This window comes from Canis lupus, chromosome 22, assembly GCF_011100685.1.
Source record: "Canis lupus familiaris isolate Mischka breed German Shepherd chromosome 22, alternate assembly UU_Cfam_GSD_1.0, whole genome shotgun sequence".
In the NCBI taxonomy this organism is placed as follows: domain Eukaryota; kingdom Metazoa; phylum Chordata; class Mammalia; order Carnivora; family Canidae; genus Canis; species Canis lupus.
Window position 1 is genome coordinate 45,401,775 of NC_049243.1, and position 22,013 is coordinate 45,423,787.

A 22,013-nucleotide genomic window follows, 5' to 3' on the forward strand; every position below is an offset into this window, starting at 1 on the left:
AAAAGAGAAATTCTAAGAGCCTTAATAACTACTACCTTGCTTGCACAGGAAATCATTTCCTCCCAAATAGTGTGCTTTATCTGTTCTGATTTCTGAACTGACAAATCTTGCAACATTTTTTTCCCCCAATCTAGGTGATTAACCACAGTAAAGCTATGAGAACTTTAACACGTGGTGCAATTTTTTTTTTTTTGCCATGGTGCAATTTTCTAATAAAACACAAGAGGGCAGGTTTTGCTTTAGTGTAGGCCTAATTTCACTCTGCTGTTCTTCAAGGTGGTCATTGTGCTAATTACGAATTCAGAAATGCTTAATAACAAAGTGAATGAGTAATAAGAGTTTGTGCTCTGGCAGTGAAAGCTTTGCTGCTTTAATAAATGACAAGTCTTTCTATGAGACATTATTTATGACACAGAGCACAATTACACTTGGGGGGACATGGGGGTAGCTTTACCAGAGAATGGCTTGAAGAAGAAAGAACCACATTCATATTGCATCCATGAAGTCTGACTTGAGTCAATGAGGCAAATTACACAAATGGATTTAGGGTTTTTACCAAAGAGATACAGTCTTGATGAAAATAAATAAAGCATACATGCTTTGAATAGAAATGTTGGGTTTTATTTTTTTTAGAAAACTTCAACTTATCCAATTGCTCACAATTTTCTTTCATGTTGTTTTCAAGATTTCATTAAACTACCACCAAAGCATAATTCCTGTTGCAGGAGTATTTTCATCTTGAATTACCCTTGTAACTAAAGCCAAAGTCTCATGTCATAGGTGGACAGTTTCTGAAGCAATCCTTGAGTCCATCTGCATAAGAAAGGCACCGGCTTGCCTGCCTTCATTATTTGGCCACTGAAACAAAGTTTTTAAGACATCAGATAGTGGAGATCCCTAAAATGATAACATGAAGTCTTCACTTTCTATCCTAGTCCCTACAAATGGTACGAATGAAGGCCTACTGATGGTGGGAAGAATATAGCTGAAAGTGCCCCCTTGCATTAGGGTGCACAGAGTAAACGTCCAGGTAGCGTATATACAATTCAGAATCCAAAAAAGAGGTTGTTACTAATCTCATGTCAGGGATTCAAGACCTCACTACCTTCTGCTTTATCCAGCACATGTTAAAACAGATGCCAGAGGCCCTGAATGAAAAGTTCTACTTTGAGTTCAGTTTATTCAGTAAATAATATTTATAAAGGACTCAGGATGAGCAAGGCTCTGTAGAAATAGGAAGAGTTCCACCTTGGGTTTTGCCATTGCATTGAGGAGAGTAACTATCTCCCCACTGGGGAATGAAGTGGCTCTTTTATGTGCCTGTCTGATTAACCACCACCATTTTCTGGGTACTGAAAGTGCTTTGATACAACGGCATTGAACCTATACAGACAGGTGTCCAATCTGATCTCTAGAAGCTTCAATTCTAAATATGGAAGCCAACTCCATATAACCTCATTGACTCTACCTTCTTTCTTCTGGGGTCTCCAACAAAATGTTTGAATTGGCAGGCTTTCCAGGAGGATCAGCAAGCTAGCTGCTGTGGGGCCTTGGCTTCCTGGTCAGTGACTTGAAGTAGCCACCCTATCCCATCCCCAACCCCAAGACCAGTCTTTAGACTGTGGGGAAGTCAAAAGTAACTCAACACCTGGGGAGAGATGAGTGTCTTGTTTTTCTGCCTGTATAATTGAGAGCCAGGAAGTAGCAATTACTGAGAAACTCAAAAGAAGGTAGAAACATCAATTTATCTAAGAACTTATTTTCAAAAGTGAAGTAGTAAGTATGTATTATATATACATATACATGTATACATATTCTATTATATGCATGCTGAGTACAAAAAAAATGGGAATGGGTGTTCACAAATTAAAAAATAATAGCTCCAACAGATGAACAATATAATCTGCAAAACATTTATTTTTATTTTCCTCTTTAATAAATTTTTTATTTCTTGTTAATATGAAATTAAAATTATTCATTAGGATTACTATAATTAACAATGTTAAATCCTAAGCAAGACAGAAATTAGTATCAAAGAATTTTAAAATTAGAAGGGAATTTAATTCACAAAGGAAAGAGGCTATTAGATTTAATTTCACTTCTGAATGTTAACTTTATAAGCATTTCTTTTGAAACAGTAATTCATATACATACAATTTTCTAATTCTGAGGATATAAGCATGTAAAGTGATCTATTCATTTTCTTCAAGGTTAGAGTTTTCCTCCATCATTGAGAAATATAACCAACCCTACAACGCTTCGAGGTATTTTATGAGTTGATTTGCATAATATTCATGTAGGTAAATACTAATTTTTTCATTCTAACAGGTTTGTTCTACCTTTAAATTTCTTAAAAGGTATTCATCATTGACTGACTGTAATGTCAGGAAATGTTAGAAAATTTTATTTCTCTTCTATGAACTACAAAATTAGGAAATCGTTTCTCTTAGGAAGACATTATAAAACATAGTATTTATAAGAAGTTGCATCTGCTATGGATAAAAGTAGCTAAGTATAAATGATTACCCTCTAATTCTACCTCAGATCTTGCTTTAAATAAATCACGTGGGAATACAGTGAATGAAAATTCTGATGTACTGGAAAGGGAAGAGAGAGGTGGTTATTTGCTTTATAGAATTATTCATATGGCTCATCTATAAAAAGTCATTTTTCCTGCTACTTTTATTTTTTATTTTATTTTTTTAAGATGTATTTTATTTATTTTAGAGAGAGAGAGAGCACACAAGTGGGGGGGAGGAGTGCAGAGGGAAGGGAGAATTTGAAGCAGACTCCCAGGGGAGGCCTGAGCCAAAGGCGGCCTCTGTCTTACTACCTTGAGATCAAGACCTGAGGGGAAACAGAGTCCCTCCCTCAACTGACTGAGCCACCCAGGTGCCCCTCCCCTACTATTTTTAACATGTAATTAATTTAAAGATAACTTTTTAGAAACACACCTACCATGAAAAGTTATGTCTTCATTTCAACATTTCTCTTTTGGCTTAAAAACAAGATGTAAAACCGTGTTCCCCAACAACCCTGCGTTCAGAGCATAAACCTTCCAGAATGAGTATGTTCATGAAACTTTGCAGTATTTTCCATAGATGCTGTTAAATGCAGGGATTAAGATCTACTTGTGGTGGTGGCTACAAAGGCCCATGCAGGGCTTCAGCCCATGAAGAACTCTAGGCTATCTTGATTCTCATCTGCTGAGCCCACTCTCAGATATGCCTGTAGCTTTATGAGGCTCACTCAGACTCAAATTCGGTTCAGATTGGGCTTTGTCCAGTTCTCTGACTGTCACAGTGTCATTCTGAGGAGATAACACACCTTCTAGTCCCCTCCTCCATATGTAGAAGGCAGCTAGCCCCAGGGTCCTCTTCCCATCCATTCTTTACACACATCCATTCCAGTAGAGAGGAGGTAAAATGAATGGACAGACAGGCTACCTTCTAGAACTTTGGCCTCACCCCTGAAGCACATGTACCAGATAGGAGCAGATGAGATTTACCTTGACATCTCAGTAACTGCCAACTTCTCAGAAGTAGGGATCATCTTGGTAAGTCTGAGCATATTAGTAAAGATGGCTTCATTCTTATCTCTCGTGATATGATGATTATGTAGTGGAATATAACCGTTTAATTCTGAAATGTTATGTTTTGTATGGATGGTTTGCTTCTAAATGATAGGAGTTAGTTGATGAGCATCCCTAAATAACTGTCAGTACAGTGCAGCATTAGTAAAGTCTGAGGTCAACTCTTAAAAATAAACCAACTGCATTATATGTGAATAATTTTTCATCTGAGGTTACCTGCTAAAGAAATTGGTTTGGGACCAGCCAAATGAGAACTCAGAGCAATGGAACTCTAATCAAATTGTTAGGATTCTAGCCTCACAGCCTTTCCCAGCCAGGCTTTCCTGGAAGAAGTGGTTCTATAAGTGTTAGTAGATTTAAAACAGTGTCTAATTAACTAGAAAACTCTGTAATTTATCTCTCATCTATTTATCACTACAGGATCAATGTTTACCCAGCTATTGAATCTCATGATATGTCTACTGTTAAGAACTACAGATTTGGATAAATTCTGGAAAGTCTAATGTACAAAAGAGAACCAAACTGATCATTCATTCATTCATTTATTTATTTTCCATCCTTTTTGGAAAATAAGGCCTATTTTCATCTTTAAGTCCATTTTACAGGCTGGAGAAGACAAAAAAAGAAAGGAGAAAAATAAGCCACAGAAAGATGATCAGGAAGGCACCTAAAAGCATAGATGTTTATAGCTAAACTCATGGAGACTCAAGGAGTACCTGCCACCCCCGGCCCCCACCCCATTACAAAAGGAAGACACTTGGGCTAAGAAAAAAATGAACATGAACCATGTCCAGGTCTCAAATTACACTGACCTGCAAATTAAAATGAATGCTTCTCTTTCAGTTGTGTGTGTGTGTTTCAGAACAAGGAGGCTTGATCAAAATGGGGAATTATTATCAGATACCACAAATTGTCAGCTTTACCTTCGTTTGATGGTAGAGATAGCCTCAAATATCCTAGTCTGTGTTTGTTAAACAACAAGTAAACTAGAAACTCGAGCTAAGCATCCTGTGTATTTGGGATAATCCCTGCAGTGGGGGACTATATGGAACATCTTCAGCTAAAGGAAGAACACTGAGTAATTGTTCATCAGCAAGGTCAGAACTCCAGCTTGGCTCATGCCTCTCTAGAGGAAGGCACGAGATCTCTAGGCTTCTTCTGTGTACTTCTTGTCGCTTAAATGTGTCTCCATTAGGGGTGTATAGCCTTTTCGGAGTCTTCGGTACTGAAGGAAAAACAGCACCACAAAAACACCAACCAAAGCCACCAGCATTCCCATGACCGCCAAGAGGGTTGTGGTCCAAGCTGGAGTTTCTTCAACTGGAATCAAAGCAGAAGAGAAGGTTCTATGATTGGGAGTTTCATCAGCTGAATAGTCTCAGAGAAGAAAAGAATGAACCAATTTGCTTTTCATATGCATTTTTGTTGAAAAAGCAAAACTATACTGGCTAGAATAAAATTTATCTTCTTCCCCACCAACAATGTGCCATATCCACAATTGTTTGTCTTGAGGAAACGGCATTTCATTATTTAAATACAGCTGATTGCATTTTTTAAATTTCTTACAATAAACACTTATACAGAATAAACCCTCCAAGGAAGTATATAACTACTTTTGTGAGTTAGAAACTCATTTGTTAAAGTGGATGTAAAGTAGTATCTGGGGAACTGCAAAATACACAACCCTCAGGTGGAGAAATTCCGCTATTGTCTCTACCTTTTTATAGGGTGATAAATGTGTAAGACAGATCAGATTAGCTATTGTAATAGGAGACATTCAATAGCAGGGCAGATGAAATTTGTATCCATTTAAATAGTTGTGAATAAAATCTGAATTTTCCACCTGATAAAGCTAATACTAGGCCCAAATATATTTTATAAGAACTCTCTACAAAATTAATGGGTTTCATTTTAATATATTTATGCCTATTTGTTGTTTCTTTAAAAATTCTCTTATTCTTGGCCAGCTATTCTGGCCAAATTAAAATTTTTTTAATTTTTTAAAAGATATTATTTATTTGAGAGAGAGCGCGCGCGCGCATGCACAAGCAGGGGGAGGGGCAGCGGGAGAGGGAGAAGCAGATTCCCTACTAAGCAAGAAGCTGGGCTTGATCCCAGAACCCTGAGATCATGACCTGAGCCAAAGGCAGATGCTCAACCAACTGAGCCACCCAGGTTCCCCTTGGCCAGCTATTCTTAAATTCAATTTCTCTGACCTGGGTTCTTATTCTAAACCCTGCATAAGCCTAAATGTAAAAATCTTCCATCTAGTTTTTTCCTCCATTTCGCAGAGGGCCCTTACTCATCCTGAAGGGATTTCTCCAAGATTCTAATTTTTCTCCTCCAGCAATCCAGCATCTGTTGCCAGAACCATCTTCTTAAAATGCAGATGTTTATTCTGACATTTCTTTGTTCAGGAACCAAAATGACTATTCTTTTAATTGTGGAAAAATACATATGATGTAGATTTAACCATCGTAATCATTTTTAAATGCTCAGTTCTGTGGCATTAGCGCATTCACACTGTTGTGCAACCATCACTGCCATCTACCCAACAGGACTTTTTTCAGCTTGCAAAACAGACATAATACCTCCCCAGTGCCCCAGCCCACCAGCCCTCCAGCCCCTGCAACCCCCATTCTACTTTCTGTCTCTATAGGTTTGACTACTCTAGAAAACTCATATAAGTGGAATCATACGGTTTTTACTGTTTTGTGACTGGCATTTTCAGTTAACATAATAGCTTCAAGATTCACACACATTGTAGCATACAGCAGGATTTCCTTCTTTTTTAAGGCTACATAACATTCCATTGTGTGCATACACCACACTTTGTTTATCCATTCATCCATCAATGGATATTGAGTTCTTTCTTTTGTCTATTGTGAATAATGCTACTATAAACAGAGGTTCACAAATAATCTGTTTGAGTACTTGCTTTTAATCCTTTGCTGGCTCGTATGGTAATCTGATGTTTAATTTTTTGAGGAGCTACCATATTGCTTTCCACAGAGGCTAAATACCACTCTACACTCCCACCAGCAGTTCACAAGGGCTCCAATTACTCCACAGCCTCATTGGCACTTGTTATCTACTGCTTTGTCAGTAATAGTCATCCTAATGACGGGAAAGTGGCATCTCATTATGGTTTCTGCCTAGCTTCTAAAGCCCTCCATAATCAGGCTCTTCTCACAGATCCAGACTTAATTCAGGTAATCTTCCCAAGCCTTCTTCTCCAGCCAGGCTTCTTCACGCAGTTCTCTAAACAGACTACACCTTTCAGAACTCTGTCCCCTACCTCTTTTCAATCTAAAATGCTCCCTTCTTTCTGCTTCACCAACAGAAGATCCACTATCTCTTTGAGTTGTTCAAAGACCCATCCCTTTCAAGAAGCTTGTCCCAAATGTCCTACTCCCTTCACCAATCTTCAGCTATCGTTGTCTCCCCAGATAGGATTGTGAATTTCTTTGTCAGACCAATAAATGAAATGTGAATTTGTGTCTTCCCATGTGTCTTCCCACATTCTGGGCATATTTAGACTCTCAGTCTATGCCTGTTAATTGGCTGATGTCAGAGGGACAAAGGCACATCCTAAACTTTGTGATTGTTACTCTATTCAATTCCAGAGAAACAAGAATGAAGTTTCAAAAAGATATCTCAGTTGTCCAAAGAAAGGAAACTTCAAATCAGTAAGGAGAACAGGCAGTCAAGGTTGCAGGACTAGAAGGAAAAGCAAGGGACAGATTCCTGGGTCTGGAAGACTCTGAAGTCAGAGAAAGAGAGAGAGAGAGAGAGAGAGAGATGAGCTCACAAGTCACTATGATGACACCACAGGCAGAGGTTTAGGGAAAATGGGATAGACACAAATGGGGAAGACTCACCAGTAGATGGACTCTGTGTTTTTTTGGGGTTCTGGACAAAATAAGATATTTTTAATCACATTAGCTTTTCTTTCTCAATCTGTCCTAACATTGCCTAAGTGGCCCATGGAGCTATATTGGGCCCTGGGCCAATAGAAAAATATGTGCCCATATAGACACTTATCAAAACATCTTCCCATATTTTCAACCAAGTGGAAAAAGCCAATAAAAAACCTACAGTGAAAAAACATGACTTAAAGAACTTTAATTAAGAACACATATACATGAATCCCCATGTAGCCCAATCTGTTTGCAGGCCAAGGTCAACCTCATAAACCGACCCAGCAGGGCTTGAAGGGGCTAATTGGAAACAACAGGTCTCATTACAAAACAAACAATAACAGCAGCCTGTCTTTATTTAAAATTTTGAGAGTGTATTCATCTTTTTTGCATTAATTTTGATTTTTCAAAAATAGTGCCTTACATTATTATTTATTTCAATTACTAAAGTTTTTGGTCCCCCCTCCAACTTTGTGCTCAGGGCCAGTGCTGCACTTGCCTTACCCCAAACCCAGCCCTGCCGTCAAGTAACGATTCTCCAAGTCGCAATGATCCCCATCCACATGTGGCTAATGCATTTTGATTTTATTGATTAGACATTTCAAACCACAGCTGGTTTTTTTATTAATTCAGATTATTTACTATATATTTATTATATATTATTATTTATTAATTCAGTCACCAAATCAGTCCCTCTTCTGATGTTTAATTGGTAGTGTAAAGGCTCTTTTGCCTAACCTATATTCTAGAAAACTGCTAATAAAATTAACTAAACCTGAGTACTTGAATTCTAGACCTTGGTTTGCATTTTTAAAAAGAAAGAAAGGTCCTTCAGAAGATGAATGAATTACCCACTTCAAAGTTGTATTTGTTACCTGGTAGATCGATGGCATAGCTGTAGCCAAGTTGGTCTGCAGTTAAAAAGAGTTCTTCATTAGTCACCGGAGGGAAGAAAGGAACCATGTTATACATCCGATTGTGACCGATGGGTGCCAGCTCCTGAGGCCAGGCATCCACAGAAGGATTGGATCTTTTCATCCACTCATCAAAAATGGCATCGGTAAAGGAATGAAGTACCTGCAAGACAATTGAACGTGGCATTGACATTGATCTATCTATTCCAATCAGGCCAGTCTGACTGGAGCTTTCTCTAAAGGGGAATGGGGTTCTTCCTGACATGAGGAGCTTCTCTATACCCAACCTTGTCATAGTGACATACCCACTGACATTTTTAGTTAAGTTTTCAAGGCTGCTTGACATCTCCCCAAACAGGATCATAAACCCCTTTGTCAAGCGAACAAATGAAAGAAAGTTCATTTGCAGATTTAACACTGGTTTGGAAACATCTGATGCTTTCAATAAGTGAGTGTTAATTATTAAGTTGAGGAGAGATGCAAATATGATTAGATATATGTCTTTGGTTTTGGTTTTAATAGAAGAGAAAGAAGAGGCTGTGTATTTTAACAGTATTAAAATACAATGAACAGGAATACAATGAACAGAAAGAAAGAAAGAAAGAAAGAAAGAAAGAAAGAAAGAAAGAAAGAAAGAAAAGAAGGAAGAAGGGAAGGAAGGGAAGGGAAGGAAGGAAGAAGGAGGAAGGACCTTCCTTCCTTCCTTCCTTCCTTCCGTCCTTCCTTCCTTCGTCCTTCCTTCCTTCGCCCCTCCCTCCCTCCCTCCTCCCGCCCTCCCTCCCTCCCTCCCCCTCCTTCCTTCCTTCCTTCCCTTCCTTCCTTCCTTCCTTCCTTCCCTTCCTTCCTTCCTTCCCTTCCTTCCTTCCTTCCCTTCCTTCCTTCCTTCCTCCTTCCTTCCTTCCTCCCTTCCCGTCCCTCCGTCTTCCCTCCTCCCTCCCCTCCCTCCCTCCCTCCTCCCCCTCCCCTCCCTCCCTCCCTCGCCCAATGGAGTTTTCATCTCCAAAATGAGTTTTCAATTTTTCTTCAAGAGGATGGCTCTTCTATGTACTCATTTTATAACCCTCTCATTTAAATTTTCAGTGTTAACGCCAGCAAAACTAAGTCTAAAAAATGTGATGTGCATAGCGCTCATTTTTATTTTCTCAAGGAAGCTATTAAAGTCCTTCTCAAATATAGCAATTATTACATGTCTTAAAATAATTAACAGCAAAAGTTCCACATTTATAGCCCCAATTTTGCAACACGATGTAAATGGGAAAGTTAGCCTTTCTGCTGGGTTCCTCTTTTGTTCCTAGACTGTAAGTTCGAGGACCTAAGGACACTTCTCTTCTCACCCCTGGGTCCTATGTGCTGTCATCCCAGAGCCTGTCACATGGGGGCAGGAGGGTACTGATTCCAATAAATAAATGCTTATGAAATGAATTCATTCACCTAATCAATCACCACTATTCCTTGTACTCCAATTAGAGCACTGACCAAAGTATACTATAACTTGTTACTTATTTATCTATTTTCCTTAACAACACCCCTAACTCATAAAGGTCAGAGATCAGGTCTTTTCACCTGTGAAGCATCGGTTTAGCATTCAACCCAGACAGAATCAATGTTTAATAAGGATTTGTTGCCTGAAGACAGTGTCACGCAAAGCAGTTTTATCTTTTGTACAGTTCAACTAAAGAGGCTCCTTTCTAACTGGTGCTGTTTCCTCAGCTTGCAATACCATTTCTTCTGTTTTCTGGTATCAGTCTATCAAAGACCAATGCAATGGTCCCTGCCCTGAAGCATTTTCCCTGATTGCTCCCAGCCTGGATTCATAACTTCTTGTACTTCTCAAACACTTAAGTGCATTGCCCTGCTGGCTTGTGTTGCTGTTGTTTACTTATGAAATAATATTTTCAAATCTTACCCGAGGGTCCTTGTAGTTACTTCCCCTATCAGGCAACAGCGAGAACTTTCTACCTGCATTATCTCACATGACTACATACAGGATAGTTAAAGGAATCAAGTGATTTACTCAAGGGATTCTTTTTTCCAAATGGATTTTTACAGTTCATGGCAGAGACAATCCTCTTAAAAACAAAAACATCAAATTTTAAGAACTGGGCTTTTGCAGAGATAAAAGATTTTTCTAAATTCTAAAAATCTTAGCTTTGAATAACAAAACTGAAGCTCCAAAGAAATAAAGGTATAATGTTTATTGTATAAGCATCGACTTTGGAAGACACGTGCTAATGCAAGTGATCAATGTTTCCTACAAGGAGAGTTTAGAAAAAGTCACCAGCCCTGGTAAAAGAGCTAAATGTTAGTTGTTGGTGTAGGTTGCTGAAAAGGTACCTTATGTCCTGAATCCTGGGAACTCCAGATAAGGTTAGAAGTTTCCCACACAGAAAAGTTATGCTTCATCTTACAGCTGCAGCCTGGGGAGCCTGCCAGCTTCAAATAGAACTTTTGCCATGAGCATGGAGCCCAAGAAAGATGGAATGCCTAAGGATAACAAGCACTAAGAGTTGCTTACCAAATTTCCACTCTCCTCTTTTTCCTCTGTAACCTCCTTTGAATTCTGAGTGAAGCAATGTATCAAACTATGTCTGAGACTGAACTAGGAGTCACTAGACATGACTTCTAAGAAAGGTCTTTAAAGGTAGTGGTCTCAGCTTAAAAATGGCCCTCTTTCCCTTTCCATTTATCCTTGCTGTTTCCTGGAACATGGATGTGATGGTTGGTGCTGCAGCAGTCATCTTAATTACCAGTGAACAAAGTTAGGAAAAGAAGCCACTCACCCAAGGTGGTAGAGCAAAGATACAGAAGGGGCCATCATGACTATAGAGGTACTATACCAGCCCTGGACTGCCTGCCACTGGGGATCTTTTACATTAGGAGAAAAATAAACCTCTTTTTTGCTTGGGTTTCTATAACAGGTTTTCTGTTCTAAGCAGCTGAACCAAATCCTAAGTGATAGGCAGGAAAAGTGTCTAGGGGTGTACCAGAGTATATTTGCCAAAGAAGGTCACACGGTATCTCCTGAGCTTTTAGATACTGAGTTCAAGTCAGAGATCAAATTGTGGTTAGAAGAAGAGACAAGGAACTCTCAGGACATAGAAAGGTCCAGATTCAGTGCTGCAAGAGGCAAATAACTTTTGGAAAACACCAGAATTCACCCAGTGTAAAATTTAAATAATTAAGGAGGGGACAAGACTCTGCAGCAATTCATAATTTGGAGAGATAAAAGATCAGGGAAAAATAATGAGAGATTATAGGTCTCGGAAGGGCTATAAAATATTTTACAATAAATGCTCTGGTAGGAACTATATACAGAGCACCCAATTTATAGAAGGTAGTAAAAGAGGCTAGTGTGTGCCAAGAAGATGCAAAGAATGCAATAAACAAAATGCTGCAAGCAATAACGTATCCACAGCCATAAAGAGAAGTAAGTAGTGCAACCTGTAGAATAGGCATTTTTGTTAGAGTTGTCAACATTGTTCCTAAACAAGATACCTTGAATTGCTCTTGAGAAACTAATAGTATCTTTGTTTGACATAAGTTAAAAATGAGCTCAGTTAAAGTCTCTGTAAGGCTAAGTACAATTTGAGGGTAATAAATAAAAGCCAAAGTAAAGTAACAGTATACCGTTGTTGCCTTATATCTGCTATAGAGGTACATAGTTATATTTTGATATTAAATATTGAGTGCTTCAGATATGAGGTTACAATTTTGGTTTACAAACCCATTCTATCTTGCTCTAACAACATAAGGATAGGTACAGGAAGAAACAAACTTTCACCTTGGAGGCAGTATTGAAGAAAATGTGGGGCAGCCTGGGTGGCTCAGCGATTTAGCACCTCCCTCAGCCCAGGGCGTGATCCTGGAGACCTGGGATCAAGTCCCACAGTCAGGTTCCCTGCATGGAGCCTGCTTCTCCCTCTGCCTGTGTCTCTGCCTCTCTCTCTCTCTCTCTCTCTCTCTCTGTGTGTGTGTGTGTGTGTGTGTGTCTCATGAATAAATGAATAAATAAAATCTTTAAAAAAAAAAAAAAGGAAAATGTGATTCCATGGGCTTTCAAGGTAAAAATTTTTTTAAATGCAACCCTTGTAGAAAAAAAGTAATCAATCAATGGCTATTGTGTTTGCAGGCATAAAAGTACTTGAATAAAATACAAGGAAAGCATGCATATATTTTTCAGGATCACTGGAAGATAAAGTTACTATCAGACTCAACCTTAACTTAGATGTCTGCATCTGCACATTCGGATTCTTGCCACAATGACTGACACCAGTATGTCGCCAAAGACCAGAACATTGTGATTTTCACCACTTGTGTTCATGCATTACTATCCAGAAGACATCATTCATAGTCAGAGTGACTCTTATTGTAGTAATGTTTTGCTCCTCTGAGAACTCATATGTGATAGACACCCATTTAAAACTTAAGGTAGGGGTGTCTGGTTGGCTCAGTCAGTTCAGCATCCAACTCTTGATTTTGGCTCAGGTCATGATCTCAGGGTCACGGGATCGAGCCCTGCAGCAGGCTCCACACTCAACATGAAATCTCCTTGTCCCTCTCCCTCTGTTCCTCCTCTCTCTCTCTCTCTCTCTCTCTCTTTCTCTCTCTCTCTTTCAAATAAATAAAGTCTTTAAAAAAAAAACACTTAAGGTAGAAAGCATAAATAAAAAGTCAAGACAAAAGTTGTAAATAAAAGAATCCGTAATTGTAATTCCCAAAACCTCTCTCATCACACTTACTATTTCATGATGATATTTATTTACTCTTGCCTTGTTCTACCAAGAATTTGAGGCAATGTACTATCAGAATATTGGCTTTACATTCCTTAAAGTAGCCATATGTAATAAGGCATGAAATAGTTCAACACCCCCGCTCCCCGCCCTATTTAGCTGACTCAGCTGGGACACAGGGAGGTGGATATGCCATAGATAGCACATTCAGTGAGAGACTTAAGCAATCTGAAAAAAGGATATTTGAGCAATAATAGTCCTCCAGGCAGTGCTCTGCCAGGATAGTGTGTGTTTTCCATTTTGCCAATATTTTTTCTCCCTAGCCTTTCCTACCTTCTTTCTCACTGCATCCTGAACAGACAAAATTGAAGACATTTTTCAGGCATTTTGGAGGAGTCACGCTGAAAAAGCACCTTTTCGGGTGCATGGGTGGCTCAGCTGGTTAGGCGTCTGCCTTCGGTCCTGGGATGGAGCTGCTACATTGGGCTCCCTGCTCAGTGGAGAGTCTACTTCTCCTTCTGCCTCTGCCCTGCCCCACCACCGCTCACGCTCTCTCTTTCTCTCTCAAATAAATAAATAAAATCTTAAAAAAAAAAAAAAAAGAAAAAGAGCATCCTTTCTACACATATGAATATAATGGCATTGTATACAAAATACACATAAGTATACATAAAATGTATGCAATATATGTTGTATGTAAGATACATTAGCATGTATATAAAAAGAAATATCAATTATGTGTGGTGACAGATGAAAACTGTATGAATTGTGATGACTGTTTTTATGAGATATACAAATATTGAGTAATTATGTTGTACACCTGCAACTAACTTAATTTTATATGTCAGTTATATTTCAATTTAAAAAAGAAATGCTAGTTGAGCCTTTGAGGAAGAAAGCTTATACTTTAAGAATTAAATTTGGAACACATACAAACAGAGGACTACAAGAAGTTCTGCTATTAGTAGAACATCCTCAGAAGAAGTCACTGATTCAGTCATTAGCACATGGGAGGGAGAGAACAAAGGTGATGTTAGCAGAGATTCTAGAGAAGAACTGAGATACTTCCAGGCCATTCATGTCTAAGGAATTACCAAAGCTCTAGGAGAAAGGAATCCAAATCAATGCTATAACCACTTTAAATTTGTATATAAATGTGGTTTGTCATTATACTACTTAATTTCATCAATGATGAAGAGTATGTAGTTCACCTCAGTATAGGTTTCATTTTTCTCAATACAGCATGGGTCTATCCTTATAAAGTTAAGAGCTGAAAAGAATTTCTTCAGGCGTCATTTAGCCCCTGCCAAGTTAAAAAACCAAATTATCTCCTAGACCAAGCATATAGCAATCGTGCCACCTTGGGATTCTCTGCCCAAGCAGCCCAACCTTATCCAATACCTCAGGTCTTATAAAATTCACCAAGGTGTCACACTCCTTAGGAACTGGTGACTTTATCTCAATTGTTTAAAAATACATACATTAATTAAACAAATGTAGAATTATTTAACCTTCTGGAGGGCAATTTGTCAGTATTCACTGATATTTCAGATGCATTTATTTAATCTTTGACCTATTCTCCTGACTTATGCTATATGTTCATGCACTGTAATGTTGTTTGCAAAGTGAGAGATTAGAAACCACCTACACGACCATCAAAAGACAACTGGTTAAAAATTTCAGGATAAAGCCATCCTATAGAATACCATACAGCTATACAAAAGGAACTGGAATGGCCTTTATGAACTGAAATGGAATGATTTAGAATAATGAAAAAATACAAATAGAAACAATGAAGTCACAGAAGTGTCTAAGTATGCTACAATTCAGATAACATATTTGCTTGTATATTTATAAAATAAATCTGGAAGAATAGGGAAAAATGATAATGGCCAGCTGGGAGATGGTAGTGATACAGAGACTTCATTTTACATCTTTTATATTTGAACTCCTTCTGTGCATTATCTATTTTAAAATTTCAAAAAGAAAATATTTAGGAAACTAAGTAACAGCCTAAAATGTGTACATTATAAGTACAATTGTATGAACATAGAATATAAGAGGAAATAAGCAGAAAATTGAGACTAAATTACAGACAGTTAAAAACCTTTTTGCCAATATTTCTGAAACTCTCAATTATTAAAAATTGTTAAACTATTTAAAAATTAACATAAAAGGTAGGCAATGTTAAATACTCAAGTTATTAGCTTAAGTATGCTTTTTTAAAAAGATTCATTTACTTTTTTTGAGGGGGTGGGGGAAGAGGCAGAGGAAGAGAGAGAAAATCTCCAGCAGATTCCCCAGTGAGCAAGGAGCCTGATGTGGGGCTTGATCTCATAACCCTGAGATTCTGACTTAAGCCAAAATCAAGAGTCAGATGCTTAACCGACTGATATGCTTTTTCTTTTGTAAGAAAGAGAAACAAAATGGATCCATTTGAAGTGCTTCACTCCTAGAGAGAGAAAAGCAATGTCCTATATACTTCTCTTTAAAAATTTTAACTAAACTCAAACTAATTCACAAGTATTTTGTATGTTATTATGACCTATTCATTTTACTAATTTTATTACAGCCTAGAACAGTAGAGTCAGAAAGGGATTAACTTCACATAGTCCATTAGATTCTTATTTTTAGAAACTCATTTTCACTTTTCTTGCTTTTTTTCCCTAAATTAATGGAGCTATTTTATCCAACTATTAGTCATAGTCAAGAAATATAAACAATGATAAGACTCTGTGTACATCTTATCCCATGTAGAATTTCAGTGTAGGAGGTGACAAACACATGAACTATGCAGTGAGTATTAGCCATGCAACCTATGACGTCCCCAATCACTTAGGAATGGAAAGAATTAGAACTTGCCAGATGTACCTTTCTAAAAGACTAACATCCAAATGCAGCCCGAAGAAGAATTGCTTTGAAACAGAGGAAAATATTTAGTCTCTAACATAGTTTCTTTCTTGGCAGTTAACTCAACTATTTAACTTGAGGGTCTATTGGTCTTTCTCTCCCCCGCCACTGCTAGATTATGCCTAGATTCAATATTGAAGACAGCACTATTTAGCATTTCTGTGACCTAATCTTACTTTCCATGATAAATATGTGCATTTCCTTCAATTACCTTATGAATTATTAGGACTTCAGAGACTGGTTTCAGAGTTTTTCCTGTATTTTAACATTGTATCTTTTACTCATTATTGTGATCACATACAACTTTGTACCTCTCTTGCTTGAAGAGATTTCACTAAAATAATTTTAATAAATGTTGTATGTAATATATTTGCATAAATTGCCCTGTGAATTTGAAATTCCAGAAGCTGTCACTCTTTTAATTGAAATGATTTAACCTGGATCTCAATATGTGCAAAAGTCATTTAAGCTTGAAATGGTCTCAACATGAAACTATATAAATAGCCTAAAGTAATTGTGAGTTCTGGAACTAGTGCTGAAACACTGCACGCCTGCAACAACAGCAAAAAAAAAAAAAAGGCTGTGGCTTTTTGTCTATTTATATGCATAGGACAACTTATATCAAAGAAAAACAGAATTTTAAATATTCAAGGTATTAAAAGTAATGAAGATGAGGATGATTAAACGTCTAGTATGTTGCATTACATGTAAGTCACAGAATTCCTCATCCATAAAATCATAATGTGGGTTCTCCTAGAACAGGAAGAGAAATATGATAGAGAGAAAATACTGCAGAGAGGGAACATTGATTCCTTAGAGCAGGATTTGGCAAACTAAAACCTGTGGACTAGGCTCTCTTTTGAGAGAGAGAGAGAGGGAATGGAGTGGGGGGCAGAGGGAAGGGAGGAGAATCCCAAGCAGGCTCCACACTCAGATCAAGCCCAATGCAGGACTCAGTCTCATAACCCTGAGGTCATGATCCAAGCCAAAATCAAGAGTCAGATGCTTAACCAACTGAGCCACCCAGGTGCCCTTCACCACCTGTTTTTTAAATAAAGTTTTATTAGACCACCACACTGATTCATTCATGTATTGTCTATTCAAGTATTGGCTGCTTTCACGCCACAGTGGCAGCTTTCAGTAGTTGCGACAGAGAGCATTTGGCCTGCATTCACGGAAAAGTGGTGCCTAGCCCTACACACTTACTGAGCAGCCTCCTAATAAGGAGATAAGATGTAACAATCCTTGAAACTTAAGGTGTTGAAAAGCAAGTCACTGGCATCACCCTTGTTTCCTTTAGTAGGAGAGAAAGGTTGTATGTGGACATATAATCCTCAATTTGTCAGAAGATTGTGCTGTTCTATTTATAATATTTTGAAGTACTGGATAAAGAGTACTGTGACTTTTTTTCTCATGAATATAGACTGTGTATAAATTATATAGTTGAAAATATGTTTTATAAACTTAGAGAAATACAGTATAGATAAGCAGATTTAAAGATATAGAGCAGAAGGAAGACACAAGTACTGCATGGCATAAGCTGACGGCTGAGATAAGAGCCAGAAAAATGATGTGAAATAACAGGTTAGAACCAATAAATAAGGCAAGCATCCTCCAGAAGAAACTAAGATGGCTGTGGAGAACTTGCACACAAGCCTCTGCTTTGCTGGAGGTTGGGATCAAGAATTCACATTTCTGATAACTCCTTCATGTTTTGCTACACACAAATATGAGGGAAGAAACACTTTTTAAAAAAAAATTTTTTTATTTATTTATGATAGTCACACACACAGAGAGAGAGAGAGACAGAGAGAGACAGAGAGAGGCAGAGACACAGGCAGAGGGAGAAGCAGGCTCCATGCACCGGGAGCCCGACGTAGGATTCGATCCCAGGTCTCCAGGATCGTGCCCTGGGCCAAAGGCAGGCGCCAAATCGCTGCACCACCCAGGGATCCCAAGAAACACTTTTTAGAAAGAAAGAACAATTCCATCAACTGCTCTGTTTTTGCATTTCCCACAGCTCACCCTTCCCAGGCATTCACCTATCTGGGAATCCAGAAAGCTACCTAGACCTTCACACCACCAGGCAAGCCTAGAGCATTGTGAGCTATACCTTTACCCTCCCTCTTCATATCTCCTTTTTTGTACCCTGGGTGGAGTAAAAATAATAAATCATCTTTGAAATACCTAAGTATTTCTTGTCAGTAAAATTGCCTTAGGGCACAACAGTCTGTTATGGAGAACAAGATAAAGAAATCTTAATTAAGGCTTGGAAATTCAGAGCCAACATACAGTTCTTTAATTCTTTCCCAGCGACTACGGTAAGAACACATTATTGTTTTATAATTTTTGTATTGTATTTGGCAGTTTCTAAGGCAGTCTCATATTATTCTAATCTATTAAGTGTTGCCTTAATGAGCACACCTCTCTCCTCTAACACCACATCAAGCCCTGTGACCTGCCCTTTGCAGCATAGGAAACAGAGCCTCCACACAGTTCAGTGAGACTCCCAAAATTACACAATTCAGGACTAAATAAAAAACTTATTTAATTTTTAATCCAGGGCTCTTTTGACGTGGCCTCCCTGGAGTCCAAAAAACAAACTGCTGTAAACTGATGGTTTCAGGAAACATTATGATATGGACTGAATTATGGCCCTCTCAAAATCAAATGTTGAAGCCCTAACCCCCAATGAGACTGTATTCAGAGATGGGACCTACAAGGAGGTTATTGGGTTAAACACAGTCATGTGTGTGGGGCCCTGAGATTATAGGACTAGTGTTCTTGTAAGAAGAAACACCCACGAGAAAACTCATTACCTCTCTCTCCACTATGTAAGAACACAGCACCAAGGAGGCAGTGGTCTGTAAGCTAGGAAGAGGGCTTTCACCAGGAACTATGGCATTCAGTGCCTTGCTCTTGGACTTTCAGCCTCCAGAACTGTGAGATATAAATTTCTGTTGTTTAACAGTCTATTTTATTTTTGTCATGGCAACCCAAGCAGACTAAGATACATTGATAAAATTAACATTACGGTTAGGAAAACTCTGGAAAAAGTGCTTATTACTATACAATCTATACTAATAACAATTCATCAAAATACTCTCAAAAAAAAAAAAAAAAAAAGGACCAGTGGTGCAATTTCTTCTTCTAATTGCTCAGAAACCATCAATCCAAGACACACAACCCTGAAAACAGACCATGTTAAAATAGTGGGTAATGAGTTAAGTATCTGTAAAGTGGAGATGGTTGGAGGGGGTTAGCAGCTAGAATACAAATTTTTAAGATATCTAAAGGTTCTAAGCCAACTCTGGGGAGCTGTATTTAAGGGGTGAAAAAAGCAACCCCAGACATCCTGGAGCTGGCCTGGCACTGTCTGGGAGGCCCTTGGTAAACACATTTTTAAAACTAACAAAACTTGGATTCTTTACAATCCAGTGTCAAGTTTCTTTCTGTTTTTCCTTTTGTTCTAAAGTGAGACAGAAATCAGATTCAAGCATATCAAGCGGGGGGTCATCACACTTTGAATTTTAAAGAACTATGAGATTTCACCCTAGTCAACAGCAGCCCGCTGTCCTGGCTGTATTTACTCTCAGGGATATGAAGCCAATTAAGAAATTAAGAAGCATCAGGGGTTTTTATTAGCTCAATGGTTGAGCATCTGCTTTCGGCTCAGGGTGTGATACTGGGGTCCTGGAATCGAGTCCTGCATCGGGCTCCCTGCATGGAGCCTGCTTCTCCCTCTGCCTGCGTCTCTGCCTCTCACTGTGTCTCCCATGAATAAATAAATAAATAAATAAATAAATAAATAAATAAATAAATACATACATACATACAATTTTTTAAAAGATCTTATTTATTTATTCATGAGAGGCAGAGAGAGAGAGAGAGAGAGAGGCAGAGACACAGGCAGAGGGAGAAGCAGGCTCCATGCAGGGAGCCTGACATGGGACTCGATCCGGGGTCTACAGGATCACACCCCGGGCCGAAGGCAGGCACTAAACAGCTGAGCCACCCAGGGATCCCTCTTTTTTTTTTTTTTTTTAAATTAAGAAACACCAAATGTGGCTTTTATATTAACTAAAGGCATGTGTCCTTTTTCTATCCAGCCCTCCTTCCTCACTCTCCACCCCTCTGCTGACTAACACAAACTTTCTTTCCTGCAGGGAGCTCCCTAGAGTGGAGTGTGTGGGGGTTCACACACCTGCCCCGACAGAGGGGATGAACATGTGACCTTGCTCTGGCCAATCAGAATACCTCATTCCCCTTGCCACACTGGTTCACAGAAGGCAGATCATCCAGGCCTGGCCAATCCTGAGACTGTTCTCCGTTACTATGGTAACATGGCTGCTCCCCCACTTGCTAAGCTGGTTGCATGCAGGTTCGTGGCTGCTGTTGGCTAGCTCAATTCCACGTGGGAAGAGGTTGCTTATGAAGACAGGGACAGAGCTGACATCATTTGAGCCCACAGATTCAGCAATACCTGAAACCAGCAGCACTCGTCAGTTTCCCAGTTATTTAAGTCAATAAATTAATTTTTCTCCTAAATTAGTTTGAGTAGAATCTGTTCATTTGCAAGCAAAAAAGAAATGGCTGAATATACCTGCAACTTTGCAAACTGACCCAAATCAATTTTTCTGTTCACGAGCGGGTGTTCATAGTGGGTGTGTATTGCCATAGTCCTCACCATCTCGAATAAACTTGTTACTAGGTGACATATAATCATGAAAGCAAGACCAGATTCTGGTAAACCTACATTGATCAACAAGTAGACACCGAATGAGTAAAAGAACCTGTTCTTGTACACCCAGGGAGGTTCACACTCTCTTCTGACAAGTGTCTTACATGGAAGGTTCAGTCCAAACTGGGACACAATGATATTATGACCCCAGGAGTAGCTCATTTTTAGGCATAATGCTTTGTGAAGAGAGGGGGCCAGGGCCAAACACCAAACAGAGCTGTGGACTTCGTGTGCTGCTCCAAAGGTGCCAGGTGGCTGGGCTTCGTGCAAGAGTCATGGTGGTTCTACACTCATCTTCAGCATCACTCATTTTATCACTGAAAAATTATTGTCATTATACTAACTTGTTATATAAATTATGCTAAATTGTGATATAATATCATTATGCTAACTTATGAATCCACCTCTCAACTATAAACTCCTGTCTGGTGTCATTCCAAAACTAAACATCTCTAAAGCATGGGTGTGTGAAAAGGGGAGTTTAAATACTATCTAACCACCTCTAGGGTGGAGAATAAATAAATTTACATATGAATACGTCCCTTTGTTCACAAAGAGAATAAAACACACACCAAACCTTAATCTTACTGAAAAGCAAATAAATCCAACATCAAATGTAGAAAATTTTTCATCTATTCTGAGCCTTTGAACATACCACAAAAACAGGATCATTGGCAGCAGAATGTGGCAAAGCGCTTGTCCCATTCAAGAAGGAATGAACCAAGTTGTGTAGGCTCATCACTTGAGAGTCCAGGATTCCATTTGCTTTATCAAATCCTTCCAGGGCATTCCTGAGAGAAAATCAGTTTGTCAATGACAACAGTTACAATTGACAAAGGTCTCTTTTTATTGTTTCTAACCTAAATAATAGTCTTCTAACTTGATATGGGGTAGGGAAATGGGCAGCTCTGTCATAGCTAATTAACTACAAATTAACCCCAACTTTTAATGATGATCTTCTATACGGGGCGGAAACTCTTAATCAATGCTACTTTTGCACCTGCTCAGTTGGATTAAACCTCTTTTATGTACTGTATGACAATTCTTCATATCTTTCTTCTGTGCCAGACTATGATCTCCTAGAGCACACAGACTGTTTTTTTCAGATTTTCATTGCCAGAGCTCAGTACCATGCCCAGCATAGGCTCTGTGATCAGAAATATTTTTTGAATTAACATATAATCTTATATTCCCATTTTTCAACTA

At 38.6% G+C, this 22,013-nt stretch overlaps 1 protein-coding gene across 1 annotated transcript in view; it reads right to left on the reverse strand.

The window, feature by feature from the left end:
• Positions 1 to 4,713: 4,713 nt before the first annotated feature.
• DCT (dopachrome tautomerase) overlaps positions 4,714 to 22,013 on the reverse strand; it is a 33,759-nt gene continuing 16,459 nt past the window's right edge. Inside the window, 3 exon segments of the mRNA NM_001284466.1 lie at positions 4,714 to 4,912; positions 8,388 to 8,589; positions 21,463 to 21,598. Coding sequence (NP_001271395.1) covers positions 4,740 to 4,912; positions 8,388 to 8,589; positions 21,463 to 21,598 — 511 coding nt within the window. The 3' untranslated portion in view covers positions 4,714 to 4,739.